At 41.7% G+C, this 23,662-nt stretch overlaps 1 protein-coding gene across 4 annotated transcripts in view; it reads left to right on the plus strand.

The window, feature by feature from the left end:
• LOC138262001 (synaptotagmin-like protein 2) overlaps positions 1 to 22,558 on the plus strand; it is a 482,740-nt gene extending 460,182 nt beyond the window's left edge. For all 4 annotated transcript variants that reach the window (XM_069211640.1, XM_069211648.1, XM_069211658.1 and 1 more), the window contains one exon: positions 14,629 to 22,558. In XM_069211640.1, the coding sequence (XP_069067741.1) occupies positions 14,629 to 14,774 (146 nt within the window). In that variant the 3' untranslated portion in view covers positions 14,775 to 22,558. The remainder of the gene's footprint in view (positions 1 to 14,628) is intronic.
• Positions 22,559 to 23,662: the final 1,104 nt, after the last annotated feature.

Genomic DNA, 23,662 nt, shown 5'->3' on the forward strand with positions numbered 1-23,662 from the left:
AACTTTTCCTAGAAAAGAGTGGATCTTTTACAACATCCTGAGACGGACTGACTCTGGAATTTCTTTCAGCAGCGCATTTAGGCCCAGATTTACTATAAATTGGGGGGCAGAATGTTTGCAACCAGTAAATAAAATAATTTTCTGGACTCACCTATGTACAAATAGGTCAGTTTAGAAAATTCAGAGTGGGTCGCAATCTGACCTACCTCATTTATATCCATGAGTTAGGTCACAAATTGCCACTCACTCTGATTGGAAGACATCACAAGCATGGTGACCTACTGGGGTCAGCAAACCATCATGTCTCTAATTGCCTTTCAGTAAAGTGTTTAAAAAATGCAGCCCGTTTTTCATAAAGGTAACAGGACTGAATTTAAAGAGAAAAGTTTAGTTGTAACAGTTTGTTTGAGACCAATGCCCACTGCCCGGCAAACAGTTTTGCGAATGGGTTAGCACCCCAAATTGGAGATCCATAAATTTACAGTGGTTCACAACAGCTATTTCACTTCTTAACCCTTAATGCATGCAGATAGGAATCACAATTTGGAAAGGGAACCTACAACATGGCCCTTCTAATTAGTGATTCCCTTATCCGTTTCTAAACACGTTTTAGGAATCAGAAAAAAGTTACTGACTTGAAAAATAGGTTTAGTACATTGCAAAAAAAGCGTTATGTTCTTTTGTATGATTATCACAGAGGCTGCACAGCTACATTGTGTGTTTCTCGTACGGTTTGGATACATTTTAGGTTAACATTTTATATGTTAATTGTTTTATTTTAAATCCCCGCCCACAGCTTCAGTATGCTCAGAACAGAGGAATTGCTAAGCTAAGAAATTCTGTGCCACAGAAGTGTATTTGAAGTGAAACTCATTGGATGGTTCGAAACAATTCATATTTGTATCTCTCTTTTTATACGTCTGTTGACTTGGGGTTTTGTTCACAAAGTCCATGTCTGAACCTTGCGGCAGAATACGCCTCATTGGTGAAACGATTGTTAATGAAAGCCTGAGATTAGTTGAAGAAGTGAACTGTACCCTCCTCAGTGCCTGAGGCTCAGCCTTCCCTTGCATGTGCTGTAGAGAGGTCTGACCCCTCCTCTAGAGCCTACACCCACTTGCCTCTTTTTTTGTAACATGATGTGTGATGTTTCATCTCATGTGTTGCTATTTGTCGACAAGTATAAAAGGGCGCTAGAGGTTTGATACAGCGATATCCACCTTGGAGGAGACCAGGATGGAAACACTTCCAGTGACCAACACAAAACGTATTCAGAAAGGAAAAAATAGCTATTTGAACTCTTCTGCCACCCTTGCTGCAAAGCAAAGTACAGAGGCAAGAAAAGACACCGCACATGGTGACAATCATGAAAAGAGATGAAACCATCAGAGTAAATAATTAGACATATCGCTGCCCGAGTCCCTACCGCGTAGCCAGTAACAGAATATCCAGATGATCTCCATGGTAACGAATGGACACACGGGCCATCGCATTGACAGAAGAACACCCATCATATATAGAGAGAGATGCTGCTCAAAATGCATGTTCAGGTGCAAAACACTAAGGGCCACATGTACGAATATTAGGTTTTGTGACTTGAAAATTGCAAGCCTTAGCGACTCGCAATTTGCGAGTCGCAAAACCTGATGTACAACAGTGCCATTGACACTGTTAACGATTCCCAATGGGGTCGCAAATGCCCTACCTCCTAAATATTCATGAGGTAGGTTGCAATTCGCAACCCCATTGGGAATGGCCGTCTTCACATGTCTGTGACTGCTTTTAAATAAAGCATTTTTTTTTTAATGCAGCCCGTTTTCCTTAAAGTAAAACGGGATGCATTTCAAAAACGAAAATGAAAAGTTTTTTCTTTTCATTTTTTTCAGAGCAGGCAGTGGTCCCTAGGACCACTGCCTGCTCTGAAAAAAATGTTTTCGCTAACATTCACAAAGGACCCCTTCACTTTTGCTAACGGGGTAGCACCAATTTGAAACTGGTGCTAACTGCGATTGTTTTGTCACCTCATTCACTGTGACAAAACAATCCTACCTCACACTGCAACTCGCAATTAGGAAGGGAACGCCCTTTCCTAATTGCGACTCACAAACCTATTTTGTGATTCGGTAAATAGATTACCAAATCGTAAAATAGGGTCTGTACATACCAAAATGGCTTTTTTCTTGTCGCAAATGGCCCGATTCTGCGATTCAGGCTGTTTGCGTCAAGAAAAATGGTACGTACATCTGGCCCTAAATTATTGTCACTGCACTTCAGTACAGAAGAGGAATGGGTGGCAGCTGCAAAGAGACAATGGAAGGTAAAGGGCCTTGTCGAGGGATTAAATGATGTATGAGGACTGAATTAAAGTATAGCACAATTGTTCATCAAGAACTCATTTGCCTGTCAGTGCTGATCCTGTCACTGAAAAATAAACAGGCAAAATGCTGTCACTCACACTGAAGGATAAAGTGCAGGTGACCCTTTGCCCCATGCTGGCTGGAGGCAACATGTGCTTGGCACTATAAGAGACTGATAAGAAGGTCTGACTAAAAGCCCCTCTACGTATCTATGTAAATGTTGATTTTTTTTAAATATATGTTTTTAAAATTAAAAGGTCTTGGCCATCGTGACACCATAACATGAGTAATCTTTAAATTAGCTAAAGGCATAGTTAAGTTATAAAATATTATGCTCCCAACTTATCTTCTTTTCTTCTTCCCAATGCTTTATGCCAGTGATACTCAAAGTACGGCCCAGGGGCCCTATGCGGCCCTCCTGACCTTTACAGGCGGCCCCTTGCTTAACAGCAGGACTGGGCTGCTATTTACTCAACTCTGCACAATGATTAAAAATATGTTAAATTAAAGGAAACCCTTTATTTAAATAATAATTGGAGGCAAAAAAAGGAAGTAACTAGGTTGTCCTGCACCATTAGGAAAGCCTTTCATTTTTAAAGACATACTGCAGCAAAATTGTATAAATATAACAAGGTTTCTTCAAAAATCAAAACTGTATTTCATTAACATACAGAGTCGTTTCAACTTAATACATCAGATTATATCAGTGCATTGAGAAGTATTTGCTTTTTAAGTGATGGTTTCCAAACATAACTCCGGAAACATTCACCACCCACCCTGAAAACAATGTCAGTAGTGAACTAAAAGGCAAATCAGTGGTTATGGGCACTCTTTGGGTGGCCTGGGTTCTTATTACACTTGAACAGCATAGTTTATTAAATTAAACACAGGAGAAGGTTTTGCACAGCGCACATCCTGAAGTCAAGTATTTTGAAGTTCTCTTATATGCACTAATAAAGAAAAAGGAGGGAAAGTGAAATAATTGTCTAGGATTACACATTTTGCTAAAGAGGGAAAGCCAGGATTCACACCAGGTTTTCTGGTTTCACATTGTGCAGTTCACCCACCATACTGCACCCTCCGCCTCCGCCTACCATCAATGTGGCCCCCGGTCACATCACAAACCAAACTTTGTGGCCCCTGGGAAAATGTTTGTGAGTACCCATGCTTTATGCCAATACCAAATTCAATCAACCTATTTCTATTAGCCCGATTATTGTTTGAAAATACAAAGAGCTGTCTTTCTTTCTTGCAGAGACAGACAAGCCATTGAATCCCTCCATCAAGAAAAGGCCCCTGGACCTGATGTTATCCCCGGAGACTTATTTAAATCAGAGATTGATATTTGGGCTCCTTATATCAATTGCCTTTCTAATGCAATTCTCAAAGAAGGCCTACCTGGGCTGGGACACATTTCATACCTAATTTTAAGAAGGGTGATAGGAGTGGTCCTAAACATTATAGGCCAATAAGCCTTTTAGGCAACCTCCAAAAAACTTTTGTACTCTGATTCTTTTCAATCTTCAGAACTGGCTATATGAAGCCAACATCTTATCTCTCTTTCAGGCTGGGTGCTGATGCAAGATCAGCACTATAGACCTAGTGCTTCATTTTTTTCTCATCATCTGGAAATACAATTTTCTTCTGAAAGACCATCTTTATGTGGCCTTGTTGATCCTAGAGCTGCGTTTGATCTGGTCCCCAGACACATGCTTTGGGAAGTTGTAGGTGAGCTGGGAGTTCCCCTCGATATTCTAATTATCCTCATCAGGCTCCACCAGTCTAATTACTTGTGGGTGACATGGGGCTCTGCTGGACAGCTGACAGACCCTCATCCCTATATGTAGAGTACTTCCCAGGGATACATATTGGCACCCACTGTATTTTCTCTTTTTATTAATGGGGTTGTTGACCCTCTTGATGTCGAGAAAGCTGATGTCCAGAAGTTGAGCGGAAACAAGATCCCTGTCTTCATGGACAATACCTTACTTCTCTCTAGGACCCCATCTGGCCTACAACCCTTCTTAACCAAATTCGAGGGATTTTGTCTTTCTAAAGGGCTAGAAATTAACACCCAAAAGTCCAAACTTCTGGCCTTCAGACCACATAAAAAAATGAAGTTCCGGTTCACCCTTGGCAATACTCCTCTGCAGCTGGTGCAAACCTTTGATTACCTAGGGGTAAGGATCACAAACTCCCTTTACTGGTCACCCCAAATACTGAAAATCAGTGTGTCTATCCCTCACACCTCAATGTATGCAAAGGGGACGTACCCCTATTAGGCGGACCTCAAAAATGGCACAGTGGAATCTAAGAGATTCCACAGCTTCAATTTTTGTGGCTACTTTTATAGACTGCTCAGAGCAGGCATTAAAAGGGGGCAAACTATTGGTTACAATGAGCCCCTATGTATTGTTCAGGGTTAGCGGCAACATTTTGGCTCTAACCCTGAACAGTACATCAATAGCGTCGAAATGTTGACGCTATTGCCCCCTGCTCTGCACCATGGTGGCACACATGGTGGTGGTAGGGGGCGCTAAGGGGCGCAAGAAAAGTGGAGTTGCACTGGATGCAGCGCCACTTTCCTTTCCTTAAATCAGCCCCTAAATTTTGTTTTGGTATCCTATCCCCTCAGAGCTTTTACTAGCAAATTGTCTTCAGGTTCCCTTTCACCGCAATAGTGTAAGATGTGTGGGTATAAAATTGAGGACACTACTCATTTTTTGTTTTTCTGTCCATATTACATAGGCCCTAGATGCAAATGGATTGACCCCCTATGTCTTAAACTAGGCCTAGACAGATGTATGACTGGCTATAGGATTCTTACTTCTGGCCCTCCTAGGACTATACCCTTCTCAACCAGTAAATACTTGTTTGAGACATCATCATACACTCTAGATCTCTTCCAGTTGTGGCTAAGTACCTCTGTTAAGATTCCAATCAATTATACCAGTAGGGACCTCATTTCACACTGGCCTAATGTTTAAGGATCATACCTGATATGTACTTCCTCCTTAAGCACTTTTTTTGTTGCTTTTATTTTATGAGTATTGTACTGTGCCAGGATTGCTTATTGTCTTGCATTTTGCTTGAATTTTAATAGATGTGCAATACCAATGCACTTCTAAGTGGATTTCTGTAGTATCTGATTGTGTGGCTGTTGCTCACCCTTTTAACCATTATTAAGAATGTACATTTGTCAAGTGATTCGCATCACTAATGCACTTTATATGCGTACTTTGTCATATGCAATTGTGTGGCAATTGCTTGCCTTTTTAACTGTTGCTAAGAAGGTACTACTGTTTGTATATTGTACATTTATGACCTTTGGGCAGAAATAAAAATGTTATTACTACCAACTTTTCTACTCACATTTCAACCCTAGCTTTGTACTCTCACTTAAGGGGAAAAGGTAATCAATGTCAGTGAGCCAATATTTGAATCAGGAAATTGGTGGTCATTTATTTATCCATGAAAGCTCACAGAATATAGTATTGCAGGAAAGTGATTCTAACAGGGAGTAAACTTAGCTGTGATGTAGCAAAAGAAAGTATTTCCCCCTTACACAATAGGTAACTAATCCTCAATACTTTATATATTGGTTTAGTTTTACTAAGTTTTCGGGTACCATCAGGATTTCCTAGCAATATGTGTTTGTCTGTGGAGTGAGAACACAAATATGGAGCTATTTGCAAATGTCTGAGAATCCTTACCAGTAAAACAGTTTTTCTTGAGACTTTCTTATAATTTGGGGCTTCCATCCAAATTTGAATGTACTATGCCACAACTCTTGATTTCCCAACAAAGCCTGCGGCAGATACTGTGTTGGCATCAAATATATACCCTTCTAAATTTAAAAGCTAAGCAATGCAACCAAAGATTTTGGTGGGTCCAGTCTGCTTTAATGTTTGGGTAATACAGCTTTTCCAAGTCATTCTAAGAACTCTATATTGCCAAATGAATCTAGACAAGAGATTGAATTTGAGAACCTGAGGCATTTTGGTAGTGTGTGAAAAAGGAGAAGGTGTCTAGTCAGAATCTTATTGTTATCTCAGGTCTTTTGATTAAGTTCCCACCTACTTAAGTCTGTCTTGAAAACTGTACTTATTATGCAGATATTGACCTTTGTAATACTGTGATCTTTGATTAGACTCAGCAATTTAAGATTTTGCACATGATTTATGATCGCCACAAAATGTTCAATGTAGTATGGAATGTTTTATCTAAATTGACTCAAAAACACAATACTTTATAAAAGGACAATCCACCTCAAACATTTAAATACAAAATACATCACAGTATCTGCTTAAATTGATTATATTTAAACCCCCACCAATTGCACTTCTACTTTAATAAATATTTTGAACAGTTCCATTACTGCGATAAATAATAATGGTGACAGAGCCCAGCCTTACAGGGTACCTTTTATAATTTTCATGATGGGTGACTTTGTGTCTTTTATTATCGAGCCATCACTAGGAGACACATAAAAGCCCATCATTTCATAAGGAAATTGATTCTTAACCACTGCATTGTTTACCCAAGGACTTTCCAATCAATCCTTTCTAAAACCTTTTCATTATTCATAATGATCATTTTGAGAGGACACCCCTCATGTGAAGTAATACTTATTACTAGAGTCACTACATGTGTTAAAGGAAAGCAGTCCAGACAGGACATAGAGTCCATATATCATCACTAAAGGTGTGGGGTAGTGGGAACTAGGGGTGGGCCTAGGTCGATTAACCCAGTGCACCGTGTTGGAGTCGCTTAGGACTCTGAAGTGGGGAAGTCATGGTGGGAACGTATCCACGTAGGGGGGTGGTATGTAGTTCTACAAGTGGAAGGGGGAGTTCCCTTACGGACTAGGTGGTCTCACACACATAATAGTGTCTTGCTTCATCATTTGACCACCTAGCCCCACCCAAGTAAGATGATACTACTTGGGCGGACTCAACCTCTTGGTTAAAAGAACCAGAGGGAGTGCTGAAATAGGACTTACTGGATAATTACAGAGATCCAGATGGGGTGAGAAATAAAATTACCAAGCAAGTCACCAATTACTACTGCTAGTTTTAATGGGGGTGTATGCTGGTAAGGTTAAGAATATAGGGGAACAGACGGCTCATTAGAGGATAATGTCTCTTAGAGTCTAAAAAGAAATACGTAGGACCAACATGTTTCTGCCCTCACTAAGTGCTGGTTGGTCAGGGGCATTCGTCAGGGTCGGAGCACCCGTAATAAGTGAGGTGCTCGAAGTGAAGATATATAATGTGCCTACCTGAACGGATAGTTCACGGTGGGGTAGGTCTAAAATAGCCCGTAGTTGGGGGCGATTCGCCTCTGGTCTGGCTAATGCCGGGGGGGCGGTTTCCCTTGTAGTCACACTCACTCCAAAGGGTATACCATGGGGGGGTACCTACATGCCGGAGCCAGGTCGCTCTGGTCAGGTGAAATTATTTGGTTAATCAACCCTTCAACGTCCTTGCCATCATTTTATTGTAAACTTTGTATTCATTGTTAATGAGATGGGGTGATATTACCCACATCTCCATGACAATTGATGAGTCACCCCAGCTCTGTGTTAACTTTGCATGCAAATTAACTGAAAAATTTATATTAAAATCCTACTTGTTAGAAACTGAAAATGTGCGTGAAAATACTACATGTTAGAAAACGTTTTATAAAATTAACCGAAATGCAATCTGATCCTGCAGCTTTAGTGTGGAATAGCATGTCATTGATAGTCATTATCTATTTTGCGTGTCATAGGATAAATCAAATGATGGCATTTGCAGAGAATAAAATATAAACTACCACTTCAACCCAAGGCAGAACAATGATGATATAATTCTGAATAAAGCTGCCCAACAACCCTTTCTATGTTGTGTTTATTGTCGAGAGAGCGTTGTTCAGGGTGCAGAATTTCCAAAATGTTAAATATTCAACGTTGCCTACCTTCGTCAGAAACATGACATTTTAGGATCATATTCGACCATGTCTGTTTGAGACTAATAAATTTAATTCAGCGTCTTTCTTCTACGATACCTATCATTTCGTATTGTGTCACTGCATTTCACATTTCAAAGTTCTTTTACAAGGTATTTTCCAAGTATTTTTTTTTAATTCCACAATCATATGAGAACTCTGGACAACATCATGAAAAAGTCCCTTAGTTGGAGGCACTATGACTATCTCACACCAGACTGCTGCAACATGTTATATGATAGTGCAGGTGTTAAATGTGTAGGAGTTTTGCAAAGATGTGAGCACAGATCTGTCTTACACAGGCCACTGCTTTAGTTTCCCATTATTGCACAGATCAAAGGTAAATTGTTGTCTAATCCATGATGTTGTGCTCTGTAATGTGTTTTCCTATCTTAGAAGCAAACGTCTGAGTCACAGTCCACTCGGGAGCTCAAGATCAATGTGGTTTGAACTATTGGTGCTTCCCCCATAAAATTATATTTATTTCAGCAAACAAGCTTTCTGGGTTCAAGCTCCTCTCCCAGGAATGAGCATCCAACTGATTTAAGAAAATTTAAAAGTCCTGACAATCATAGACAGCAAATGAAAAAGTATGGTTGTAATAAATCAAGGTATTGTTTGGTGGGGAGTGATGTTGTTGCCCACCTCCAGTAATAATCACTATCCTTGTTAGGATGAACCGCTGAATTCACTAAATAAACCTGGGTTCATCCCCCGGCAGCTATGCCACAGACCAGACACGCTTAAATTAAAGGCAATGTGTAAATTATTTAAGAGGCACTAAACCCAGTAATAAAGCTGAAAATACCAAAACAAATTAGAAAAATAGAATACAATGTAATAAACCAAATAAAACCAAAATGACAAAAATTCTATAAGGGGAGCCAGAGATATAACTTTTAACATTTTTAAATAGAAATAGCGCCAAAAAGCACAAAGTGCCAATGATAGTCAATGGTCACTGTAGAACAAGACCTAGGTGCAGTTTGAAACAAACTGGGATTGAGCTTGGGTTGACAACACTAGCCAGATTTGTCCTGGTCAAAGATATATTACCTTCTGACTTTAGTTCTTTAAGTCGCAAACCACAAGAGGAGTACACTTCTGAAGCTCCACAGAACTTCAGTAGAGGCCATTACAGACTCATATGATGGTAGGCAGAGTCCAGTCCAGGTGCTACTTACGAGATGGTCAGTTCTCTTCTGATCATCCACAGGGCCAGGAGTGTTCTGAAGGGGTTGCCCAGAGATGCTACATATATGCCTGGCATAAGGTAGTGAGTAGGAATGACCCAAGGCGATTCCCTTACTAATTGGATAAAGGTACCCAGGGCTAACCCTATCCATTTTTGGCATTTTCAAGTTGACCTAAATCTTCAGCCATAGCAAACTTGGGCTCTGAGGGCTGGGGGTGTATATATCATTTTAAGCAGTCCTTTAAACCCAGCAACCTAAGAGACAGGCGTTTGGTAGAACAAAAGCTGAGTTCCACCAGATGGTGGATATACAAGAGTTGTTTTGGTAGTGGGTTCTCACCCTTTGAGGTGTTACAAAGTGTGATACATAAAACACCAGCAGAATTGGCAAGCAAATCTAATAATGTCAAAAAGTCAACAAATGGGCAAATCTTATTGGGGCTGGTATCTAGCTGGAGGCTTGGGGAACAAATTAAGGGTGCCTCATTGAAGGCCTAATTCAAGTTAATCAAGTTCTTGGGCCAAGCCCACAGGCAATACTGATAAGGGCACAACAGCACCTCCCCTCACCCAAGGCCTTTCGTACCGGTCCTGGGAGCAATTTCACACCTCATTCATGCCTATTCAAATGGTAATTACTTGCTGGCAGAAGAGAGAGAGCAAAATGCACATTTAGCTTCCAGGGACTTCAGGCAGGGCAAAGGTGAATTTCTAAAAGTCCATTTTACAATTTTTGTTTATCACAAATCGGACTTCGCTAGTGAATAAAGCTTGTATACATATTTCATAAAGGTAAAAAGTTGAATTTGTAGATGTTTCCTAAGCAGAGATAACATTTATTAAATGTAATAATGTATCCCAATGCTTTGCTATGGAACAACGAACCCTGCTAGCTGATAGCTTTGAGGTGCTAGTCCTTTAAGGACATGTTTAACATTACATTTTTATGTGTTCCACTTATAAATACTATGCACCCTACTTTATGTGCAATAAGGCCTACTTGGGGGTGACTTTAATATTTACAAGGAAGGTTTAGGGCTGTCAAATAGAGGTTATTTTGACAGGTTGCATTTGCAGTTCAAAACTGCACAGCCAGTCTACAGTGGTAGGCCTGGAGACATGCTTTACAGAGCCACAGCAGTAGATGACACAATGAGTTCTGCAATCAACAAGTAGCATTTAATTTATAGGCCCTGGGTACTCTTGGTACCAAATATCAGGAATGATATGCAAATTATATAAAGCAATCAGTGGTATATCAATGTTACCATGTTATAAGGAGGTACACAAGCACTTTCTACTGGTGAGCTGGGGTACAGTGCACAAAAATACAGCAGCAAATATAGGGTCCAATATGAGGCAAAAAATACAGGGTGACCCTCTAGAAAGGGCAAAATGAGCAATAATGTGTTTCCAATACCTCCTGACAACTCTACGATCGCTAGTTTGATGTTCTTCAAGTTGAGACACTATGGGGGTCATTCTGACCCTGGCGGTCATGGACCGCCAGGGCCAACGACCGCGGAAGCACCGCCAACAGTCTGGCGGTGCTTCCGGGGGCATTCTGACCGCAGTGGTAAAGCCGCGGTCAGGAAAGGGAAGCCGGCGGTTTCCCGCCGGCTTCCCGCTGCCCCAGGGAATCCTCCACGGCGGCGCTGCAAGCAGCGCCGCCATGGGGATTCCGACCCCCTTCCCGCCAGCCTGGTTCTGCCGGTTTTCACCGCCAGAACCTGGCTGGTGGGAACGGGTGTCGTGGGGCCCCCTAACAGGGCCCCACATAGATTTTCAGGCATCCTCGTGGAAGGGGGTTTCCCGCTGGGCGGGCGGGCGGCCTTCTGGCGGTCGCCCGCCAGCCCAGCGGGAAACTCAGAATGACCGCCGCGGTGTTTTGACCGCGGTACGGTCTTCTGGCGGTTCCCAGAATGACCCCCTATATTCTGAGAGAGTGAGAAATATAAATGCTGCAACACACTTACCAAAGAACACCCACCATATGGGAAATTACTAAGATTAGACTGGTGGATAAATAGTATTCAAATTCACGAAAGTGCTATTTGATCACTGTTACAAGTTCTTCTTAGTCTTTGGTATGGATGGCTGAATGTTTTATCAATATATGTAGTTGTTGATGATTTTTTTAATTCTGGTGTTGGGACACTGTCCAACAGTAAGGGGGTCATTAAGACTTCGGCGGATGGAAAAGGCTGTCTGCCGAAGTCCGACGGTCAGATTGCCGCCAGTGCAGCCGCATTCCTGCGGGCCCCATTAAGAGCTTCCCACTGGGTCAGCTGGCGGAAACGATGTTTCTGCCCGCTGGCCCAGCAGGAAATGGCCTACAACATTGACGGCGGCTCCTAATAGAGCCGGGGGCAATGCTGTAGTGCGTAGGGTGCACCAGCACCCGTTGTGATTATTACTGTCTGCAAAGCAGTCAGTGAAGATCGCAACAGGGCTGGCCGGGGGGGCCCTGCCCATGCCAAATGCATGGGCAGGACAGGGCAGGGGCCCGCTGGGGCACCCTGCACCCCGTCTCCTCCAGCAGGTACATGGGGGTGCTACCGCCATCTAACCACCGGTGGAGAAGGGACTCGTAATCCCCAGGGCGGCGCTGCATGCAGTGCTGCCCTGGCGGATTAGGACCGATAGCACCGCCAGACCGATGTAAAGTCATAATCTGGTGGTGCTGGCGGTCCAAACGTGGCACTACCGCCACTGTCGTAATGTGGCTGTTGGACCGCCACATTGGCGGCAGTCCAACCACCATCGCGAGACCGCCAGGATTGTAATGAGGTCCTAAGTCTCTAACACATCTGTTAGTGCATTGGAATGCACTAAAAGCGTACTGAACGTTTCAAAGGGAAACATTTGAATAACTAGTAGTTTTAATTTGAGAAAAGGAATGTAGATTACAATAAACTTTACGCACTTGAATATGGCTATGAACATGTTTTCTTATAAGCTAGATTTAATGTAAACTCTGTAAAGGACAGTAATATAGGTTTTTCATATTTAATGTGCACTGAATGATACGTTTGATACATTTTAATGGGAACATGCTATATATTTTCAAACTGTGGGTATACAAATGCAAATATTGAGGTCTGTTCCAACAGAGGACTGAGTTCTCCTGAGTAATTCACCAATACTATATTTACATAAAATCCTTTAAATGTAACAAAATGTTCTACAGAATGTCATAATTAAGAACATAATAGGAGGTAAAGAAATTGGGCACTAATTAAAAGTAGCTGAAGATAAAACAGGAACTACTTATATGACCTGCCTAAGCAACAAAACTTGTAACAGTGATCAAAGGTGAATACTTTTATTGGACACATTTATGTTTCTTTACACATTGTGGCCCTCATTATGACCCTGGCGGGCTTCTGACCGCCAGAGTTAATGTGGCGGTATCACTGCCAACAGGCTGGCAGTGAAGATTGCCACATTATGAGTGTGGCGGGTTTGCCGCTGGCAACCTCCGACATCTCCATGCATACCGCCATGGCGGTATGAACCGCCGAGCCAGAGATGTTCATCTCCGACCTGGCAGGCCACAGATGACCGCCAGCAGTATAATAACCCAGCCTACCGCCATGGTTTCTGCGGCGGTACCACCGCCACGAAAAGCATGGCGGTAGGGCTACTGGTGACAGGGAACTCCTTCCCTGTCACTGGTAGACGGCTTCCCCACCCCCCCAGCAAGCACCTGACCCCCTCACCTCCTCTACATTCACAGCGCCCTCCACTCACATAGTGCCCCCCACCCCCCTACTCACATAGCGCCCACCACACCTACTTACATGACGCTCCCCACCCCCTACTTACATAGCACCCCATCCCCCTTACTTACGTGACACCCCCTCCCCGCATATATGCACACATACAATCACCACCAGGCCATACTAATGGTCATAATATGGTTGGTGTGCCCTACAGGTGGGGCGGTGCAGGTGGTAGCAACGCCAGAGCACCACCGACCGCCAACATGGCTACTGCTGGATATCCGACCACAGCGTGGCAGAAATCCATCAGTACCCATAATATGGCGGGCGAATGTTCGCCTCAGCTGCGGTATGTTGGAGGCAGTCAGCATGGCGGTATTGGGAAAATACCACCAATGTCATAATGCGGGCCTATATGTTGATGATGATGATCACAGTTTTACATGTTGATGATGACAAAATGTATGTAGCAAATTTATATGCAGGCATCTCTTAGCTCTGTAGAGCATGATTCCTTCAAGATACTGGCAAGCATATCCCCCTTCAGGCTCCTCATATACAATCTTGTCATCTGAAATTGATGTAATAAACTTTTTGACAGCCCAAATATTGTAATCTGGTCTCACCTTGCCCACCTTCCCAGTTACTATGGGTCACACATAAGAGGGTGTTAAGTAAAACACCTTCTTAAATCCCCAAAAAATATTACAATATTGTTTGGATACATAATCCACATGTTACTTCTAGGAGAAGAAGGAGGAAAAACACAAAGTTTTTTTAACTTTAAGGGCTGGAGTGATGTTTTGAGAAAGGGTAAGTCTTTAAGATAGAAACTACTTACCTGTCGTTTACTACCATACTGAACTATAATTTCTGCCCTATTCTCATTCAATCCCAGTCAGTGGTTATGCATCCAGGTACAAATGTCAAAAAAACAGCATTGCAGATTTGTGAACTGATTGATACCTTTTTAATGACTCAAACAGTCATGTGGCATCCTTGTATGATGGTGAATAGTAGGTTAAAACATTAAACATTAAAGAGTCCATTGGCAGAGGAGACCCAGGAGGGACTCCGGAATCCATATTTGCACATCCCAAAAAATAGTAACCCCAATTTACTGCTGTTGATTATCTGTCACAAAACTGGGACAGGGATGCAGAGAGACATTGCCATTTCAGGGATTTTTCTTGCCAGTGGAAGCTCAGATGCAGGATGGTTGCTATTGGAAGGGGAATAACAATGGCTATTATGAACAGCTAGGACACATTTGCTTCTGCTAATGAGATGTGAATGTTATAAAGCTTTTTAAACAATGCCTGAAATATATTATCATGCAATGTTTGTGGGGTTTGCTTTCCAGGTAAAAGTTATGGCATCCCGGTAGACTGGATGGACTCTACACAGGAAGAGATTGCCTTCTGGCAGGAAATGATGTCAGCCCCTGGTGACTGGATTGAGGGATCACTTCCCCTGAGGTCCCTGGCTGGCAAACGGAAATTCAAATAAGACAAAAAGGAGGACTCTTGTACTGCTAAACAGAGAGAGATTATCGTTGAAGCAGCTGCCCGCTGCCCGCTGCTCTGTGTGCTGCATTTCATCACACCTTGGATGATTTAGCAGGGAAATCAGAGAAGCTTCTGTTTTTACAATGTGTTAGATTTCATTGTGTGTGTGTCTCTGGTTTGCAGATGTTAAGAAATGCACTTTGTTGTTAAATTTACCTAAGAATGGTAGGTTTTGGGTGTCTTCTGTGGCTATTTGAGTTTACTAGGTACCACCTTCCTAAAATGGAAGTGTCTTATCATTCCTAAGGGGATGGAGGTGCCACAGAAAGATCCTCCATTGGCTTGTCTTAAACTTGTTATATAATCTTTGTTCTCTTGTTTGGGATGTGTGTGCCTCGGGAGAATAATGGACAGCCAGTACAGGCCCCATGTCTCAGTTTTGTAGCTGCTTTGTTTGTAGCACCTGGATACCCTCTCGGATAATTAGCTGTGCTATACAAATTGAATGATTAATTGATTGTAAGGCCAAGTAATCAATGCTTTGTGAAAGGATGGGATCTGTGATCTTCTTATGTTTGTTAGTGGGTGATTGCAAATTGTCTGCCATCTTCCTTACCCCACATAACAAACAGGAATAGGTTTGTGATAATAAAAGTGAGTGCTGCAGATTCAAGGAGATGTTTATTCACCTAATTAATGAGTAGGAAAGGCAGAACCAAGCCTTTTACAAAAAGGGCACACACTTTAATACTGTTTTTACCCTGAAAACGGATAAAAGCTGGAAAACAACCTTAAAATTATTTAGACATGTCTGCCTTTATTAGTGCCCATTAGACCCATCAGACGTCATGAGGCCTAGGGGTTACACCTCTATAAACATCGGATCTAATATTTGCTTCTCCGCTTAACCACACTGGCAGACCCTGAATGGATCACTGACAGAATATCAGAAACAAAAATATCTTTTGGACAGAATATAGTGTCAAAAATATCTAGGACCAAAATAGAGAAGGTAAGTACAAATAGGTAAGTATAGATTTACTGTTCCTAACTCCACATATACGCACCTTAAAGATATATCATCAAGGAAAATATATTTGGAGTTAAATATAAAGATACATATATGTGAAGTTACATACAGTAAAAACTTTAATTACCTATAGAAACGCACCGTTAAGATATTTTTGTCCTCAATATTCTTGATACAATATTTTGTCCACATGATAATTTTGTTTTCCAAACACCCCCAAAAAAATACACTCTCTAACACTTTTGCTTCATTTGCCATATCTGCAGAAATTGTGAGCTCTTAGAAATAGGTTAGGTTAGGTTCTGGCATACACAGCTATACAAATAAATAAATAATGGCCATTTACATAGGAAACCTCTGTATAAACTAATACCAGTTCCCAGCAAAAGGAGGCCTCACAGAGAAGAGAGCTCTTGAGGTGCTGCCTTTAATTGAATGTTTAATCTTCTGAATCAACATAAGTGTTTTAGAGTAATAGCCAAAATAGATTTATCCAGACTCCAAATGGAAGGTCCACGCACTAGTTGTCACCGAGGGGAAGATCTGTCTCACCAGGTCGAAACTCTTAGAAGAGGAGAAGACCACACATCATGCGCCAAAAATACAACATTGTTTTAGTTTACATGCACATGCATCCTCGTAGAGCCTCAAACATGGATTTTCCATTGCTGGCTTATAATGGCACCTAGAGGAATCCCACAGGAGCGAAACTGTTTTTTTGGAGTGTTACAGTGACCCGCTGCATTGATAAATAAACAGTTTTCTACTGATGTAGAGAAATTCTTCCACAGGAAATGCATGTTTCATATGTCCAGAGTAAGACTCAAAAGAGATCTTCCATATGTTGGGGGTGTGCAGCTTGTGTGTTCCTTCCTGTACAGACTTGCGGACATCAATACAACAGTGTAAATGTGCACTTTCATGCTGTGTCCTTGTTCACTAAGTAGCGACTGAAGTTTGTGTTTCTCCCCCAAGACCCGTAAACTCCTCCATGGGAATTCTCTTGGTTTGACAGGGGCGTAGCTTCAGGACAAGGAACAAATGAAAGTGATGGGTGTGTGATGGGCGTGGTTGAAGCCCACATACAGATTACAACACATTGGAAAAGCAGTGCTTGCGTGCTGCTATGCTCGACCTAAAAAACAGGGTTGTGAGTCTTCATGATAAATCTTTCTGTGAAGAGAATTTGTGGCACATGTGAATCTATGCATAAGGATTAGATGGTTCATGGATTTTTTTGTAGTCATTTCACAATCTCTTTTCTTCATTATTTCCTTGATCCAACACGTTTTGGCCTCGATTACAAGCGTGTGGGTAAAGACTGTGTGCGTTACCTGCTGAGTAACTAACAATTCACGCCACATTCAGTGAGGTGTTGTGCGTCAGGCCTTTTTGGTTTCCGCATTCCAATGAATAAAACTGAGGTTTGAAATAACAATCGAAAACAGGGAAGAACTACAAGTTACAGCTACCAAGGCAAAAAAGGAAAAAAGTAATTAAAAAAAGAGAGTGAACAGAAATGTTGAAAATGGTAAGAGAAAGTGACAGAAACTGGAGAAAAGGGAGAACTAAGGAAAGCATTTGGTTGTAAAAGGAAAACAGATGGGAATTAGCAATTTACAACAGGGGGCCTTCTGTTAATGCAGAAAGGCTGTGAAAGAGCAGGGGTCAGATTATCTAATTTGCACTATGCTGTGCACTTTTGCACTGGGGACGGGCATTTTTGCATCTCAAGAGTGCCTGCTGTCTCGTCACTGGTCAGTCAATGAAACTGTAATTTTTCAAATAGTCATTTGGAGCAAATGTTGTGTTTGCACTGGTCTCTCCAAATGTCATTACAGAAAACTTGGGTTATCAGTGCCCGTCACTGGTGCATTTGTGCCACTGGTGCAATTTATGTAAAACGGCCCATACAGTGAAACATGAGATGGCAAAGTCTGTTTCTTTAGCAGCAAAAAAAGTGTTTCTCTCCCATGGACGTCAATTCACCAAAATGCCAGGGGTAGCGGAAGTGACATTACACAACATTACACCTTTACTTTCACTCACACACACATATGCTTACACATACACACATTCACTCATACACACACTCTCTCTCACATAAGCACACTCTCACCGCAAGCGTGCAAACAATATACAGTTAAAAGTGTTTTTTACTTACCTCAGCTTCCATGGAAGCTCATATTCCGGCTAACTGTACTCCATTTTTATTACAGTAATAGTGAATAATACATTATTCACTATTACTGTAAAAACAAAACTGATTGAGATTCAAGAAGTAGAGCCCCAAGCAATGTTCATAAGGACGAGCTGCCACTTTGGCCCTGGCACTGATTTTGCGACCTCTGAGGCCAGGCGTCGCAGGAGCAGTGCCAGGGGTCTCAAGTGTCAAGCTGGGGGTCGCAGCTGCGACCACTGGTGACCCCTAAATGATGTCCATGGTCTCCCCTAACTGTGTCTTAGCTCCAAGGCGTGCTTGGCATCATCAGTGAGAGAGGAAGAGAAGGTACTCAAAAGAGATAGAGTTGGAAAGATTAAGACGACAAAGAAAGGGAAGTAGAGACCTCAAGTGATGGCACTGCAGATGGGAACTTGAGATGGGCAGCTTTACTGAGGCTGTAGAAGGGACAACAGGAACGAGAAGCTGAATTCAGACAAGGAACACAGGGCACTGTGCAATGTGGATAATGGAATAGTGTAGCTGCTGATCTCCAACAGTGAGAAAGTGACGAAGGAACTGATACAACCAAGGATCAGGTTAAACGTGGCAGTAATTTAAAGTGAAGTTTCAGGTGTTATTCCTTGATACAAACATAACTTTTTCAGCAATTTAGTGGATCTAATGAATTTCATAACTCTATTCCATGGGTTTTTGGACAGCACAAAACATTACATGGTGAAAATGGACTCATCCAGAAGATTGATCTTCGGAAAACTCTGGTGACCTTCATGACAGGTCTTTGGGTGCACTGGTTAGGCCATTTACTCACAGGTGACCCAACAGGTTTAGGTAATTTGGATTCTGGCCTCTGTAGGGCATCAGTAGAGATGTGTAATTCTTGCCTGCCAACACAGTTCTGTGCCACCTGTATCAACAGCCGAATTGACCCTGGCTGGCCTGCACCACTTGCTTCCACCCCCGCCCTTCACAAAATTCATGGAGGGGGGCCCGTCCTCCCCGGCTCACCACCTGCCAGTTTTGCTGAGGGACCCATTGGAACCCCCCCACCAACTCCTGCACCACCACTGCCCAGGGGGGAAGGTGTACTTAAAGTGAGTTTAAACAGACGGACTCTTAATGTGACTAAGAATATTCTTTGTAGGTAGAGAAGAATCAACTAAAACAATTTTTACAAAAGTTTAGGCATAAGTTCTGAATGTGTTACCCCCTACTACATGACAAATAGAAGATACAGACGATTTAGCTGTTAGTACCTTAATAGAATGCTCTCTAACAGTTTGTCCCCAGAAATCATCCACTTGGAAAACAACAGGCTCTAGCTACTGTGAAGCAAATGCTCCTGAGAAATATGTTAAGTGGAGGAAGTATTGTGCTATTAACATACCACGAAGGAAAAGTTAATACTAAAAGCAAAGTGAACTAAAGCTGTGGCACTACATGAAACACAACAAACTAGCCCTACAAGTTGTAGACAATCAGAAACAGTTCTGGGGTTTATCCAGTTGGTCAACTCTTCCGCCTTCAACTTTCGACTTGCGCTTTGATCATAAATTACATTCTGTCAACCTGGAAGTTTGTGCACAACTGCAGGCAGAGACCCCCGAGAATTGTTTACAAGGTACCAATATGATATTCCATCCTTTTCCAAATCAAGAGCCCCTAAGACCCAGTTCTCAACAGATCACTTAGAGGAGTAGCCCCAGCCTCAGGCTGGAACTTGTTTAATTCACTATGCATCCCTCCACATTCTTACGCAGCTCCAGAACAAAACGTGGACCCCATAAACCTGTATCCGAAGCGCTAGATTTTCTGGTGGCCGTTCAAACGATAATACTACATTCAGAACTTAAGACCATCAACTGCTAGTCCAGGTTAGACTTGATTGATCTAGATACATCTAGTTGCATCATTGTTTGTTACTGAGGATGTGTAAAAACATGGCATGCCAAATTAATATATTTTCCTCAAAACAGGTATCGAACGTTTGTATTCCTTTTACAAATATTAGTTACAATGTAATAAGCATGGGCGTCTCCCCCAACATCCTCTGCATGAATCAGGTAATCCATATTTTGAAAATAGGCATCCAGCCTCTTTGAGATCTCCAAATAAATAGCAAAGCAGTAGCAACTATGCACATAACTCCAGTATTCACTGAGGCATGGGGCCATATCAGCATAGCCAGGTGTACAGAATGTCAGTGCTCTGTTTGGGACTGCTCTGGAAATATGAGACAGCTGATTAAATGTTTGTTTTGTCAGTAGTAGGAGTACATCGATTCAACAGAGAGAGTCATTTGCAGGAATATGAACAAAAAATGGCCCTCCTTTCAGGGAATAATCAAACTAGTATAGTCAAGAACACATACATAGCTATTCGAGAAGGGTAACAACCACTACTGTCCATCCGCCATGCATGCATTACGAGTGGAAAGTGACGGTTGCTGCCTCCATTCGTACTCCATTTATGTGAGCCTATTAAACAATTATTTGTAGCATTTTCTTTGTACTGCATATGACCAACTCCTTAATCAGAAAACTCTGACACTTTCTTCATTGTCATTGTAATCTACGAGGCTGGGTGAATTATCTCAGATACAGAAATGTATGTTGTTCTGATGATGACTCGAGTCGAAACTTCAACACTCTACAATTGGATTAATATATCACGAATGGACTGAATTACAATACTATGATTTGACTCCTGCTTAGTTAAAAAGACTCTTTATGACACTTCTACATATTTGTTACCTAGTGGGCCTAAGAACGTCAATTTTGAAGGTGTCACACATGCTCCTTTATGGTGTTTCTTCTCACTTGGACCAAGTACTGCACCATCAACATGATCTTGTTTGCACATTCTATGCATATATTTTCTGATATAATACAACAAATATGTTACCCTTATCAGATGACTAAGTGTCCTTGATTAGACCAGTTTGATTATTCCAGCTAAGGAGGAACCATTTATCCTGGTCCCTATGTCCTTAGGTTCATCCTGCATTTTGATGTTTTGTCAATAGTATTAGCACCTTTGTTTAACAGAGTCTGACCCTTATTGCAAGTTTGTTGGAAAACAGTGGTCTATTTACCCCACAAGCTAAACACCATTTACCCCAGGGTGAGTTGTTTATCACATGTGGTAAACATCTCCTATTCCGAGTTTTCAATACGAAACTGGGGCATAACATGCAGAATCATTTTAACACACCGAATTCCACATGTTTTTCCTTTTTTCCAGACCTTTTTCCTCAATAAATTTTGCCAGCTTTGATCTGCTGGAATGTATTGGGAAAACTGAGAGGGTCTGATAATTATCACACGCAATTGCCAAGCTTCAAGGGCACCAAGAGGCTTACTCACAGTTTTAAGCCACCTCGAGGAAAACTCACAAGAGTCAACAGCCACTGCTTTTTGAGGACAAGAAGAGACCGGTGTGAATCACAACTAAAACTCAAGACCAACTGAATATAGTTGCACAGGTTGAACTTCTTTTCAGTCTCCACAAAATTGTGAAGCAACTGAGAAGCATAAAACAGTAACATTGTCTAGTGAATGGCTGCAAGATCCATCCCCCATTCTGGACCCTCACAGCTGGGAAAACCCACAAACTGCAGTCAGCAATCTGAACACTAAGGGAAAAACCCGTTTTCTCATGAAAATCATTTTCAGACACGGACAGGGGATAGTGGGAAAGGGTCGGGTTGCAGTTTGGAATTTCTACAAATGCAAATATTTGTGGGTGACTCCAAACTTCCAGAGTAAAGTAAACATGCACAAGGAACATGCACACCCCACCTCTTCAGTAGGATTTACTCCTGCAGATTTCTCTACACTCATGATGAGAAAATCTGGAGTAGTAAATGCATTTATGCCTACCAGGATTCCTTTCCAAATTTCTTGTTGCTGTAAAAGAGGCATTTTCAGCCAAAAATGTAAGTTTATGGAGGTATGAACCTAAGGTTAGAGACAAACAGCCCTTAAATGTATAAAATACATAGACTACTCAAGACTCTTGGTGGGGCACTAGAGACATTTCATATTAGTCTTTCTTTACTTCAAGTACCTGCAGCCTAAGTGGGGTTGCGGTGCCCCAAGCATTCTAGTATATTTTTTAAATCGCGTGTTGCCAGTTTTACTTGATGGGCCAAAGGGAGGAAATTTGGAACAAATGTATATTTCATGCTTACTTGTAAAACGTTGTATTGCTTGGTATCGAAAGTGCTCTAGGGCTGAATTTACTTTTTACTTGCTGTCTTGTTCTGAAACAAACACAAGCCAGTACAATTTCTGAAAATGACTGAAGAAATGAATAGTTTGCTGGAGGCGAGTGAAAGTTAAATGAACATTTCAGAATTTTTACAAGGTTTTTGGGAAAGCAAGACCTCTGGTCACACATCTGTCTGAGGACACAGGTGGATTGTGGCCCATAAAGCGAATCAAGCAGTATGATTCTCTTGCCAGAAATATGTTATTGATCATGCTGTATACTGCAATGCTCAAGAACCAATAATCAATGTGTAAAATACATCCATGAAATGGATGCAAAAATAAATCCTACAATTGTAAAACTGTTTCCAAATAGTTTTTATTGAATCGCTGCTTTTAACCTGCCTGTCCACCATAAGGACAGGCATAGCATGGATGGGCACGAGGTAAGTCAAGACTTAAAACCCTTGCACGTGCATACTGGTAATAGACGTAAGTCTCTGACAATGTTGTAAATGTTTTGGTGAATTATCAGGCAAGAGTTTAAGAGTGCAAGCGATAATCCGCCATCTTGTGTATTTTTTATTTTCTTTTTACAAATACACTGAAATGTTTTCTTTAGCAATAAGGTCTGTCTATCCTACTCAGTATTGAACGTTTAGGTATTGTTTAAATGTACACATGGGCATTTTAATTGTATTGTATTGTGTCTTTGAAGAAAGTAACACTGATTTTGGTTTGTCAATGATTTTATTACTGTATTTTGCCTCCAGAGTTTGGGTTTCAAATGCATTTTGCTAGGTTTGCGTGTACGTATGCATCTATGTGTGTTGTGATTCGATAAAATCTGAGAAGTGCACACATTGAGAAGTTCAGACTTGACATTTTGTGGATTGAGTTTGACCGAATGGAGATTTAGGAAAGGATACAATGAAATTATGCTGAGTTTCCTCACGTATAGGTTGGCTTACAACAGGCAAAAGAGGACCTGGTTGATGAGGGAACATGATGAGGTGGCTAGAAATCTACCAAGGGGCAGGAAGGGAGTGTTAGTGAGGTTGGGAAAAGGGGATATGGCACTGCCGAGAAACAGAGGACTGCAGAATAGTGGTAGTTTAAATGAGAACAATGGGAGGATTAGGTAGATAATCGGGGATCAAATATAGGGCAGCCATCTCCTAACTACCAGTATAATGCCCAATATTTAGCATTATTTGATTAGATCAATGACAAAAAGTGGAAAAGAGAATTCCTCTGCTTGCTCAGACTGTTAAATGCCAACCATTGAAGGAGCTAAACCCTTGTCATTTGTCCACATTAGAGCTACCTCCTTGAATCAAGAAAGCCTAGGTGCCAATACTGAAAGGTATGCCACAACATGAGTATCAAGTAATCTATGGACCAGGGCATCACCAGTATCTGCATGTGTTCCTGCCGTACTGCTGCTTGGCATATCTCCGGTGAGA

Source organism: Pleurodeles waltl, chromosome 2_1, assembly GCF_031143425.1.
Source record: "Pleurodeles waltl isolate 20211129_DDA chromosome 2_1, aPleWal1.hap1.20221129, whole genome shotgun sequence".
In the NCBI taxonomy this organism is placed as follows: domain Eukaryota; kingdom Metazoa; phylum Chordata; class Amphibia; order Caudata; family Salamandridae; genus Pleurodeles; species Pleurodeles waltl.